This window comes from Calidris pugnax, unplaced genomic scaffold (assembly GCF_001431845.1).
Source record: "Calidris pugnax isolate Ruff unplaced genomic scaffold, ASM143184v1 scaffold60, whole genome shotgun sequence".
Taxonomy (NCBI): Eukaryota; Metazoa; Chordata; class Aves; order Charadriiformes; family Scolopacidae; genus Calidris; species Calidris pugnax.
In genome coordinates, this window is record NW_015090831.1 from 2,980,014 (window position 1) to 2,993,455 (window position 13,442).

At 39.7% G+C, this 13,442-nt stretch overlaps 1 protein-coding gene across 8 annotated transcripts in view; it reads right to left on the reverse strand.

The window, feature by feature from the left end:
- The window catches only part of LOC106887554 (kynureninase-like), a 65,603-nt gene extending 53,726 nt beyond the window's left edge, over positions 1–11,877 (reverse strand). For 2 of the 8 annotated variants that reach the window (XM_014941144.1, XM_014941152.1), the window contains exons 1-2: positions 8,426–8,573; positions 3,543–3,733 (exon numbers count right to left, since the gene is read on the reverse strand). In XM_014941144.1, coding sequence (XP_014796630.1) covers positions 3,543–3,711 — 169 coding nt within the window. In that variant the 5' untranslated portion in view covers positions 3,712–3,733; positions 8,426–8,573. Of the gene's footprint in view, positions 1–3,542; positions 3,734–5,814; positions 5,995–8,425; positions 8,644–9,200; positions 9,292–11,743 lie in introns of those variants that run through there. The other 6 variants (XM_014941150.1, XM_014941145.1, XM_014941149.1 and 3 more) reach the window with 6 other exon arrangements.
- Between the last annotated feature and the right edge of the window lie 1,565 nt (positions 11,878–13,442).

Genomic DNA, 13,442 nt, shown 5'->3' on the forward strand with positions numbered 1-13,442 from the left:
CACTTGTCTTTCCCCAAATTACTTTACCCTCATTTGTCACAGTATTGGCCCTTTTTATTTCTAGAAGAGCTGTGGTTGACATGTAACGTATATTGAAATATTCAAATAGAAAATAAGCACAATTGATAAAATAAAGGCTGGTGCAAACCAAATAGGAGATCATTATTGAAATATGTCTTTAGAGTAGCCTGAATAAAGAAAAATACATGAACAATAATTTACATTAAGATTAGTTAGGTACAGTATAAATTATTCTCACACCTACTCAGAACCATGCAAACTAGTTAGATCTAATAACATACATTTTGCATACTAAATATACCCATTTGTCTACATTAAAGATGTATTTCTATATATTTTAAACCTCAAAGAAAAAGCAAGTTTATTTTCAGAAGTATTCATTCCAAATGAAAGGGAAAAACACAGTATCTTTATTAACCAGAAAGGAAGGACTAAATCAGTTTATACATTATCTGAGTCCTATGCTTCGTTGAAGGATAAAAGATCACCTCTTTCACATCTTCCTATACTCCCCCACAAGCTTTTCAAACAAAGAGCCAGATTTATAGGATTAACCACTACCTTTAACCATCTCTTCAGGGAAATATAGCTCAACACCTTCACTCTGGGACATCTTTTTATTCCCAAGAAACCCAAACGATGTTCTGTTCCTTTACAAGATGACAAAGCACAAGCCATAGCCTTAATCAGATTGGTGATTTGGTGCCCGGGTGCAATCCAGTCCTTCCTAAATCCCCCCAGTGCACGAAAAAGCGTTAAAGAGACTTTGTTGTCAGCTTGGAGAAGAGCTCGGAGATCCAAACATTTCTCTAAATCTTCTGCTGTCATCTTTTCCTATTTGCTCACCTGAGCCTCATCTCTTATGCTTACACTTGAAAAAAGATTTGCTAGGGAGTTAGTCTGCTCCTGGTTTCCGCTTGATCGATATAACAAATAAACAGCTTTGACAGTTTATAAGTTGATAACTAAATTAAACTATTATAATGACTTTCTACATATTTTTTTATGTACGTCATCTTACAGTTGTCTCCTTTGGATGTTCTCATCTGCTTCTTGTAAGGCTTCATTTTAAAACCTCATTGTAATGTTTTATGTAAATATATAAAGAATATTTGATGGCTAATATCTGTAATGACATTTATCTGCAGGAGTATGTTATCTAGGATCCGCTCCTGTGCTCAGATAAATGTCATGGGAGATCTGTCTCTATGGTATAGACACATAATGTAAATATATATATATGTATTTACACCCCTGCTGTTTTTCAGCAGGAAATCTGCTCTTGATGACAGCTGAAGCACAGAAAAGAGAGACAGGGGAACGAGATGAGGGAAAAAAAACCCTCAATTTGGGAAACAAGAATGATAGGTTCCCTGGCTTTTCAACTGGTACTACTTTGTAGGCTGCATATTGTCATTAAAATATATATATCCACAGACTCAGGACTAAATATTGTAGTTAACTGGCAAAAAAAAACCCCAACATATCAAAAGTCTTTGGGTCTAAATATTATGGTAATTGATGAACAAACAATAATGAACATTGGAGAAGAAGCAATGAAAACTGTCACAGGGTATCAAAACCTCCGTGCACTTCTCAAAAGAGTCTTTAATCTGAAACTGCTGAGACACTGGACTGAAAAGTGACCTTTCATATTCTTGACAGACATTTCACCAGCCACAGTCAGAGACAGGGCTATGGTCGAGGTGGATTTCAGTAGTGCAGCAGTGCAATGGCCACATGAGCTGCTTTCCAGCATCTTGCCAGCTTCAGAGGGACATATTGCAGCAGCACAGTGGCAGCTGGAATGGCTTTGAGTGCAGAATAGTCATATGCAAACAAACAGATGGGGTTTAGGAAACCCTCTTAAACGACCAAAGAAAAAAAAAAAAAAAAGAGACTTCTTGGCAGACAGGCTGAGAACACCTCCTCCATGCGGAGGAAGCACCTAGTTTAAATATTTGTAAAGTGTCCAGTTCTGCTCTGAATAATATAAATAGCAAAACTGAAAGATTTAAATGTGAGGAAAGATAAGATGATACCACCAGTATATAGAGAGCTAAGATTTATCATCCCCATGTCCTAAGGACATGAGCAGACTGCATTCCCAACATTCATCTTTGCTAAGCAGGAAGATACTGAAGACAAAGATAGTTTCAAAAGATGTCCAGAAATTTAGACAACTGACACCATTTTCTATCACAGATCTTTACTGGACATAATTAGATGAAAGCACTATCTATCAATACTGTTCTTTTCAGAAAAATATCTGTAGAAAATTGAACCTGCATTTATTAGAAAAGGAAAACATTTTCCAGGAAAGCTATAGGACATTTTTTTCCTTTAATTTTTTAACTGATGCTTTCTGTAAAGGCAAATAGGAGGAGAATAACTATGCCTGTATATGTTCTAGGGAAATAGTATGCCATTTCTTCAGCTTCTGATGTGCTATGACTAGGGCCTGCAGAGCAGGCACAGCTTTTGCTCCCCATGTATTTGACATGAGAGCTGAAAACAAACCCAGACAGGACTTGGGAAGCAGGAGAAGAGCCCAGGACCATGCTGCCTCCATAGGGGGGTGTTCCCACCAGGTTTCCCTGCATGATTTTGGCCAGACACAGCAGCAGCAGGGGGTACAAAAAAAAAAAAAAGGAAAAACAAACAAACAAACGCAAACATGGAAATATTTTGTTGTTTTTCTGGGCTGGGGGTGCTAACCTGAAGCAAATGCTTTCACCTGAGCTTGCCAGCCCTTCTGCACATCCCTCCTTGCCTCCCTGCCTGCACACCAGGCCCTCTCCATGCCCAGGCAGGTCACAGGTTCCCTGAACCAACCTACAGACCAGGAATGAAGCAGAAAGATTTCTAGAAGCATTTTGCATGGCTGCTTCAAAGCTCCTTGCAGTTATCTATTTGTAGGCAATTCATGAGGGAAGCAGGAAAGATCTTCAAATAAAAGATTTCATTATGAATTATTTGCTCAAATCAATTATTTGTTCTAAGGCACAGTCTTCCATTTGGCCTCGGGAAGAATATCATCTCTACTACCAGCAATAAGGCATAAATGTTAATATAATATATGTACCATTTCTTTCATTAACTAAAATAATTGTAACTAGATAGATAATACTATATTATACCAAGGAAGCAACTGCTCCAAACTATTGGAAGTGACACTGCCGTTTCAAACCATTAGATAGAAATGCTTCTGCCTATAATTTTCAATCAGTCACTATATTGTTCAAAGCAGCTGACTGACAGCATAAGCACCATGTAAGTACTGTATCCTCGCATTTTATTCAGGATGGGAATGAGAGCTTAAAGCTTTTGGTGCTAGAATAAGCTGATGGATTGATTTAGCAACATCAGGGACATCCTGTGCTCAGATATGACTGCAATTGCTCAATTATCTCATAAGTGACAATGATTTCCAAAGATTTGTGACAAACACATACAGAACATGTGAAGCCCCACCCTTTCCCCCCCCCTCTTTGCTCCCCCACCATAATTATAATTCTCACTTGGGGGCAGGTCCTTGACTTTTGGGATACAGAAACATTCACGAAGATGCTTTAACTCATCTTCTTCATCTAAGTGAAAAGCAAGTTTCTTGTCTGTGGGGCTGCAGCCCAGCCGCAAGGCAGTTTGCTCTAAAATGGTTGCTGGTGCCACGGGAGAAGATGGATCCATTTTCAGGTCATTCAATTTCACCCTAAAAATGAAAAATGCCACAGTTTAGCTTCTGCAGTATGCATATTCACAAGCAGCTGATAAGCAGCCACTAAAGCTGCATCATTCAAGACCCAAAGTCACTTGATTTAAAGCTTTTAAAAAATGAAGTATTTGAATAGAATGGTAAAACTGATAAATTCAAGTATTTCCAAGACAACATATTGCTGCAACCCCCAAAAGCTTTTTTTTCACCCCCTCTATAGATACGATGCTCTTCCCTTTTTTAAGTTATATCAGCACCTTCTAAGTTCTCCCACCAGACCAATGGCAGTTACAAACACTCAAGTGTCATTCACAATTTTGAGATCTCAAAGCCAGAGGCAGCATTATTGTTCCTGCAGTCTGTGCTCCTAAAAATAGCAGGTGCTCAGCTACACTGAAGTTGTTTCCAGGCTCTGCATCGCTCAGTCTCTTTCAGCTTTTCTTTCTTAAAACTAGGAAGGGGGTGTTTGTGCACAGCCGTGCTCACTACGAGAGCAGAGCAAGCAAGATAGGGATGGCAGACAAAAGCATCTTTAGAAAGGTGGCTTTCAAGACCAGGATCTTGAATTAATATTTCCTTCTAGCTACCACGAATATCCTTGGTGTTTTAGCTCTGGTTGCCCTGGGAAGGGAGCAAAGCCCGAGTCAAGCTGCAAACATGACAGACCACAGTTTCTAACAGAATATCCAAAACAGTAACTGCAAAATTTACAAGCTCATTGATCTTTGTAAGAAGAATAGTTCTGTAACTGTAGTGTTCAGAGACACCACTGTGTTCAAGACAGCATTTGTGCACTTGGCTTTACAGATCTATTGGCAAAGAGAATTTATGACATGTACTCCATGTACTCTGTGCTTCAGGGCAAAACTTGGCCGGTGCCGCGCACTGCGTTCTGCTGCAGAAGGTAGTCAAGAGGCTCATTGAGGTGCTTGGTGGTTTCCCCAGTTTAGGCAACTGTATAGTTAAACCACACAATATTCTCTGCCTTTTTAACATCCTGAAGAGTTTTGCTGCAACAAATTTCTCTAGGTAGAAATAGGACAGATTAGCCCACAATATGCAGCATGCAGCTACCAGAGAATATGGCTTTTCCCCCTCTGAGAAAGAAAACTCTAAGTATGTACCCTCCATAAGTACCATCTCTCTTTTCTTAAAACCAATAGTATATTAGAGAACAACAGATGATACATGGGTTGTAGCCAGCTGAGCATTACATTCATTGTCAATTAATCTATCTCGGGTTTTTGTGGAAGAGGGGTTCTGAGAGTCAGTGTGATGGTGTATTCTGGGTTATAGACTTTTTTTTAACATTAAATCCCTTATGACACATTTTTCCTTATTCTTTTTGGTGCAAATACAGAGATCCAGATTATGTTTTTTGTCAATATTTTATGCCAATTCCTGAAGACCATCCAGAAGAACTTCATCAACACACATGGGAGAGATAACAGTTGGTATTTAAATATAAAACCCTAAATAGCACATCCTCATTAGTGCCAATTAATCCAATCCTGTTTATACTCTAGCCAAATGGCCAGCATGATGCTAGTTACCTGGTTTAATATGCTATCATTTAGTTTATGATGAAAACATTTTCTTTTTCCCCTCCAGACTTGGTATCTTACACAATAGCAATTTTTCCTCTCCCACCAGCAGGTAGGGTTAAAATAAATAAATAAATGCCAATAGAGCTCTTTAAGCAAGCTGTTTTCCTTTAATAATGTTCACCTTCTCGCAGGAGGTATTGGAGAGATCCTATTTTTGTGCTGTCTCCACACAGGTTGTTCACACCTCCTCATTGTCACCAAATCTATCATTCCCACTCATTCATCCTAATCATCCCTTAGCTGGTATAAAGGAAAAAAATGGTTGGGGAAAAAAAAAAAGATATTTGAACATCTTTGTTCTCAGGGTGTTTTTCAAGGCTTCTTGGAGGCAGAGAGCTACATCTAGACAAGTATTTGGGTGTGATGCTAAAGTGTCTGAACTGGCTGGAATCAATACACCCAACCAGCCAACTCACAAAGAGTTGCCACCCCACTGAAAGCCCTGTGCCCTAGGCAACCCCTTCTCAGTACCTTCCTCTACAGCTGAACAGCAGATCCAAGATCTTGCCTCTGCTAACTCTTCTGGTAGGATATGGGTAATGACATCTGTGCTCCTCTGCAGGCCAGAGGAGTATTGACTTTCTGGACCCATTCGGCAGTTATCAGGGAAGATGTTTAGAGATATTTCCTCCAGTAGATGTTGCAAAACATCTGGAAATGCAAGATAGGTTCACAGATACTATGACCATCGTTAATACTTGCACCTCCGGAATATTTTAAAGACACAAAGTAACTATCACTTTGAGGGACAAATTTTAAGAACTCATGGGCGTAATCAATAAATCAGGATTTGTTTTCAAGCAATACAGGGATCAGCACTTGGAAAGTGAAACTACTTTTTGCTTCCGAAGGCTTATTTCTTTGATTTACAACACTAACATGGGAGGCCTGATCGCAAAGGCATTACCAAAGCATGTCCAGTATGTACTCACCTAATCAAGATATAGTCCTCTCTTTTTAATAATCAGGAGTATTTAATGCAAATTATGGAAACAATCCTTGGAGAATGGGCTGAAAATCAAGTCTCCCTGACTGTCTCCTTCCAGATAAGATGACGACACACTAGCCTATGCAATATTTTATACACAATCTCCTTCCATCCCAAGTTAATGCCTGGATTTCTTTAGCTCCCCAGTGACATAGCTCCTGAAGTAAGGAGCCAGATGACTCACCTGAATTAGGGATATTTGTTCAGTGATGCTCAGCTGCCTGGTGCCTAGGAGGAGGACCATGCAGCATTAGTATTGCTATCACCTATGTCCTCAACTGGACACAGCCTATGAAGAAAGTTTGGGAGCCTCCAACGCTTCTCTCCTGAGGCCCACACAGGCAATACTACCCAATTCCTATGCGATTTATGATCAGGAAATGGATGATACAGGTGCTTGAAGGACAGTTTAGTTTTATACACCAGATCCCTCTCATCTGGCCTGTAGAATCTCTGCTTTACAGCATATGAACACAGCGGAGCATCCTACCATTTGTCTTACTAGAACCATTTTTTCAGTAAGGACACGCAGTTATTACAGTGGATTAATGGCTATCATATTTCAGGTCATCTGCTGACCTGTCTGGCAAACATAGATGGGTTTTGTTTCCATTTGAGGCCTGACCCAAAACCTACTGAAGTCAATAGGTGTCTCCATTACAGACAAAGATTTCTGGATCATGCATTTGGTTCCCTGTCATTGCTGTACTTTGCTGCATCTGATCAATGACTTATGCTTATTGTGATTCTTATTTATATTAAATTTTGACAGCAAATATAATATTAAATACAAAGATCTAGAAGCTAAAAATGATTAAGTGCTCAGAGGTATCTGATTTAATACAAACATTATGAAATAAGATAAAACTACTAAAATAAAATCAATCAAAATCCTATTGAGGAATAAAATCTCAGAGATCCAATTCTGAGACCAGAATAAGAAAATACTTTTGTCCTTTGAATGGGAATTAGGCTTCCTAGAGAGGGAACATCAGAATTCCTTGGGATTTCCTCCCTGCCCTCCCCCCCCTTTTTTTTTTTTTAACTCTGACCAACATTATTGCAATTTCTAATTGTTGCAGAATAGAGTCCCATGCAATTTATTTACAATAATTTATGAGTTATTTGCCATTTTATACATGTAGAAAAAAATACAACCCACTTTTACTCCACCTAATTGTCTCAAATTAACTGAAAACTATATTCTGTATCCTCTTCAAATGAGGATTGCATTGACCCATCAATGCAAAATATGATTTCCACTTTGAAAAACATGGTTACTTATCAGTAATTTTTTCATACAACTTAAAGCAAAAATAATGTACATAATGAATACTCTTTAGAGTAAAAATAACCAACATCTTAAGAGTAACAACTTCTTCCACCACCTACTCTGAAAAAAGCATTCAGGTGTTTTCTTCTTCCTTTCTTTGAAATTTCCTTACACTGTTTGACTTAAAAGATATAGATGACATTAGGTCAGCATTTTTTTGAGTCTGTCTTTGTTCTTTTGACTCTTTCACAGAATTTACCTCTACTGTATACTAAGTCAATGTAAAGAACTCACAAATGATGGTAATCTTTCATTTTCAAAAAGAGCATACACAATTTAAACTTAGAAAACAGTCATTATCTCTGCTAATAAAATACATAATATCAGCCCCACTACTTGATCTCCCATTTTAAACATACGAAAGACAATGGACAAGAACTAGTCAGACACAAGTGACCCAAATGTCTGCACGATTATTTCTATTTTGTCCTTTATGCATAATTTACTGACTAAATAGAAAAAAAGTGTGAATATTAACAAGCCATCTTATCAAACTTATACAGGAAGGTCCATTAGGCTTAATTATAAGAGTAATTTGTCCTATTTTTAGATCCAGTTATGATATTTTTATAGAGCTACACTCTGTCTATAATTGTATCTTGATGTCTTCCTTAAAAAAAAAGTCCCCTTGCCCCACTTAAACATTTTCTTTAAATATTCCAAGATTTTACTCAATTGTATCTTGATGTCTTTCTTAAAAAAAAAAAAGTCCCCTTGCCCCGCTTAAACATTTTCTTTAAATATTCCAAGATTTTACTCACAGTCTTTCTACCCAGCACAGTGCTGACAGGCACACAATGAATCTCTACTTAAAAAGCCGTATCAATATCCACAGAGAAAAAGAGTTTATAATGGAAATGCACTTTCTGCCCTCCAATAGCTGTTTACCGGGTTGCTAAATGCAGCTCAGCCCACAGACCTTTGGCATTTTCAGGTTAGCGTCCAAATGGACTCTTTGGAAGGAGAACTGGGGGCGTGCACACGTGTAAGCACACAAGTTTGCAGTATAGGTCCCTGTTGTCAAAATACACCCACTGAAAGCACCAATAGCACTGTGGATTGAAGTTGTTTCAAAAACAAACAACGAAAAAGCTACCAAAACACACAACGTGCAAGGGCTGATTCTCTATCCCATCTTTACATGAAGAAAATTGCTTTTGTGAATGCAATTTTGCAGACGGAAGTCCCTAAAAAAAAGCACAGCCCAAAGCAACACACATTCTAGATTACTTCAGGTTAAATACACTTCAGTGAATTTGTTTAAATTCCAGAACTGCAGAGAAAGAGAAATCTAAATATTCATAGCACACTCAACAACCAACACAAAGCAGCAAACACAACTGTATAATTAAATAAGTTATACAGCACAGTGTCACAGCTGCAGCAAAGGAATGTGACAGAGAGGAATAATAATAAACTCAGTTACTTAGAGTAATTTAGGCACATATTGACCTTCACATCAAGAAGTGCTTTCGTGTTAAAATAAATTTTACATGTAAAACTCATCTTTTCCCCTCCACAGCAAAACCACGTTACCCTGCGGTTGGCAGCTGTTCCTGGGAGAGGACGATGAAATTCTTGTGCAAATACTCGGCGCTGCATGAAGAAACAGCCAGAATCACATGCCTGCCCCTCCAGACTCTGACCTGCACAGCGACCAAACACATGACTTCCGAGACTTAACCAAAAATCAGGTGTATATTTTTTTTTTTTCCTTTTTTTCCCCTCCCACCTTTGTCACTGTGGCAAAATTTAAAGCTCTGATTAGATTAAGACAGCACCCTTCTCCCTTCCACGCACAAGAATACACACACAATTATAATGAAAGTGGTTTTAAACAAAACTGTTTTGCTTTAGCGAAGGAGCAGATCAATATTCTAACAGTTAGAAGTCAATGTTCACAACCACATGGCAGAGGGAGCGGTAGGAATTTGCATGGCACATGGATTAGCCAGGGTGGAAAACAGAAAAATTAGGAGTGAAACTAGTGAAAAACAGAGCTGGTATCTCTCTTTATTCTCTGTAAAGTTTATCTCAAGCCAGACACGTGTTCTCCCAATCCCCCCGTTTGAGCTTGAACATCACCCATTGTTAGAACACAGTTGTGTCTGGAAGCAACAAAAATAGTTTGTCTCTATTTAGCCTCTGAAGTTTCAGGGGGAGGGAAAAAAAAAAAATCAAAAAAAACCCCACAGCACCAAAAAAACCCCACCAACACCCCCCCAAAAAACAGCAAGGAGAGATATAAGGGGAAAGGGGTCAGAGTTGTGGACTAGCAATGTAATTTAGAGATACAACTCCATCCTGGTGCTGTGCATACACAGACCCCTGCAGTAATGCTTGTTTATTATTTGGGTTTCCAAAAAATTTCAGTAAGCACCAATATATTTGACACTCTTAAACTGCAAGATTTCCTCTTCATTGCTAGATAAAAACAACAAAACAACCACACAAAGTGCTTAATATTGACTCAAAATAAAGCTAATCTCTATCCATCAGTTCTTGCAGTATTTTTACCTTCTTTTGCACTGTCAAATGATTTTTTGGATTTCCCACTGACTTGTGTTGTTTACAGCAAGACAACTGGACTGCTGCTCAAGGAACTTTGTACCACCAGGAATTTTGGCCAAAGAAGAGAAGCAGGAGGCCAAGGCATGTCAGTTACTGAAGCAAGTGGGATCCAACGTCAAACTCACCCCAAAAGGGTATTTATTTCTTGTTTGCTTGGCCACTTAGATCAAACCAAGCTGAAATACACTGAAACTTTTCATTTTGCCCTTGGAAACAGAAGTATGTGAAGAGCAGAGTGAAATTTTTCCCACTGCATTTCCTTTGAAAGTGTCCTGAGTTTTTCCCTTGATTGTCAATGGGGGCAGGAAAGCAGCTGTGCTGGCAAAGGCCAGACTTCATGAGACTTTCATGAGAGCAAGAACATTGACCCCTTCTTCCCAGCTATTCTTCTCAACTCTTCAGATGGATTGAAAAAAAAAACAAAGACAAAACCAAAAACCTTTGCCCTTAAATTCAAGGCTCAAGAATCAGCAAACATGTCTCCTTGGAAGTTTTCTTTGGCTGCAGAACTCATCTATTGGTCTGTCTTTTTTTACTCCTGTGATGTTGTGAAGTGACCAGGGAACAGAACAGGAAGAAGAAGCCACTGCAAGCCACGGTGAGACCAACATACAAGGGAGTAGGGCAACATGAGACTGCTGAAATCCCAGCAGGCACTGGCTGATGTGGCAGAGAGAAGGCAGAAAATGCAACAGAGTGCAGCCCTGCCATCACCCTCTCAAAGAAGCTGTTAGGAGAGTGATGGGAAGGCAGCAACATTTGACAGACAGTTTAGAGAAGGGGAAAAAGCAAAAAAAGAAAAACAACCCAAAATAACCCAACCTAAAAAAGGTTTTACAGCTTTGCAAGAAGATGAGCTCTGCCTGTCTATAACTGAGGGTTCTCTGGGGGTACACGGGGCAGAGAAGGAATTAAGAGGGGGGACAGATAAACACATTTCTCATACCAACAGCTTCCCCAGCTCATTCAGAGGTGCTTAACCAAGTTAAGCCATGCACTGCCAGACACATCCACAAGCACCCTGATACCTCTTCATCTCATCCTTCATCCTCGCCATTTGTAATACCCATCTGCTATCCATCACTGCCAGCCCCAGTCTCACTGAAGCACATCCAAGCCCTTATTGTGGGAGCCTTGTCCCTTTACTGAAATAAACTGTGCAAGCTTTTCCACAGGAATGCCAATAAAACTTGTAAGAAATTCATTTGACAAAGCATATGTCTTCTTCTCAAGACATGTGACAACAACAAATAACCAAGGCTGCCCTGAAGCACGCCCAGCCCGTGCAGATGGGATGCCAGGACACTTGGTCCATCAGGTCATGAAGCCTTGCCTTGGCAATGTTAGCCCAGAGCTCTCTTGCTGTCAAGAGATCCAATAAACAAAGCAGGAGTCTCCTTAACAGAAAAAAAAGCAGGTCTTACCCAGGATGAGGTGGCCTAGGAGACGCAAGAGATCCAATAAACAAAGCAGGATTCTCCTTAACAGAAAAAAAAAGCAAGTCTTACCCAGGATGAGGTGGCCTAGGAGACACCCTCAGGCAGAAAAACACTGTGGGTTCCACAGTCTGGAAAGCAGGAGTAGGCTACGATGTTTCCAAGCAGCACACACTGCACCTGCAGCACAGAGCTCTGCTCAGCACACATCTGCTTAGAAAAACCCAAGGTTGTCTGTATTTATGAGGCAAAGCCCACCGCTATTTTTTAAAGCATGCCATCTGGACGTTATGATAGCATGATGCATTTCACCTCAGGCCTAACGGCAACAACTTAGTAAACAACAGCATAAAACCTTTGGTCTTCTTTCTGCAGAGCTTGCTGCACCAACTTTCTTATCACTTTTGTTTCTTCTCCGCCCCATCAACCCTCCTGCCCTGCCAGGAAAGCTCAGCTGTTTCCTCAGGCTGCATTTAAACCCCACTTGATCAGGATGCCCTACACCTGCTCTCACTTACCTTGTTCTCTACCCCACCCAGGCTCTAGAGAGTTGTATTTTGCTTCTGAAGTGATTTGAAGGGAAAATGCATATTTGGCCTGTTTGCAGCAGTGGATCATTCTGGTTGTGTAATTCGGACTTTTGATCTTCTGGCTGAGACTGAAAAACGCTCTGTCCATTGAGCCTCACCTTACAGAGAGTTAACTCCCTATTACTATGATCCAGGATTGTTTTGGTTTTATTTATGGAACAGTTATTAGTTATTAGCTTCTGCCAAAATATTGGCTCCTTCTGAGCAGCCAAAGTGATCTGCTGAAATCTTCTTGCTTGTCTAAAGCACTTTTCCCTATTTTCTTTTCAGCTGGATTGTTAGGCACACCTCCTTAAATACATATGGATTTTTCACCATTTTGTGACGTGCTCCTAATATTGTTTTTCTTCATGCTCTGTGTCAATTATCATTTTCATTCCTTTCTGAGTCTTCAACCATAGAATTTGTCCTTTAAAATCTATTCTTAAAGTAGAGTCTCTATGGAGGGGAAAAAAACAGAAATAAGAAATTATTTACTTTTCTGCAGTATCATTTAGGGAGAAATATTCCACCACTGCACTAATAATAGTAATACCCAGAGAGTGACAATAAGGGAATCAGGGTCAACTGATTTCTACGTAAAAAACCCCACAAGAACAGTAACTCCCCCTGGCTTTGAAAACTCAAAAGTAGCTGCAACAGCAAGAGAACATATTTTGAACAGATGAAACTTCCTTATATTTCTCCAAGTTAGCTGCTACTAATAAAAGACAACTGCACTTCTGTTGCCCTCACCTGTGTTTCCAGGTGGAATGCACATACACATAAGTTTTAAAAGCCACTTGCTTTAAGAAATGGTTTATCACTGTTGTTTATCTTAATGTTTTGTAAAGGATAAGAACGTTTGGGGTTTTTTTCCCCCTCTGGTCAAATATTTGGTGTTAATGTTTGCTTTGGACAGCGAGGACTTTTCAAGCCATTTTCACCAAGCCCAGGGACTGGAGGGGGAGCAGCACGACAGCAAAGGGGACACTTGAGAGACTGAAAGCCAAACGGGGGACCTGGCAGCCCCTTTTCTCACGGCAGCTGCTTGCTACGTCTTGCTTAACCTTCTTAAAAGTAAATGTGCGTGCTTTGGGGGTGGATTTACAGCAAATCTTCTAAGTACTCTTTCTCCAAGATGGTCTCAAAGACAGGTAAAGGTGTCTGTACATCAGATACAGCCTCTTTCTACACAGCCA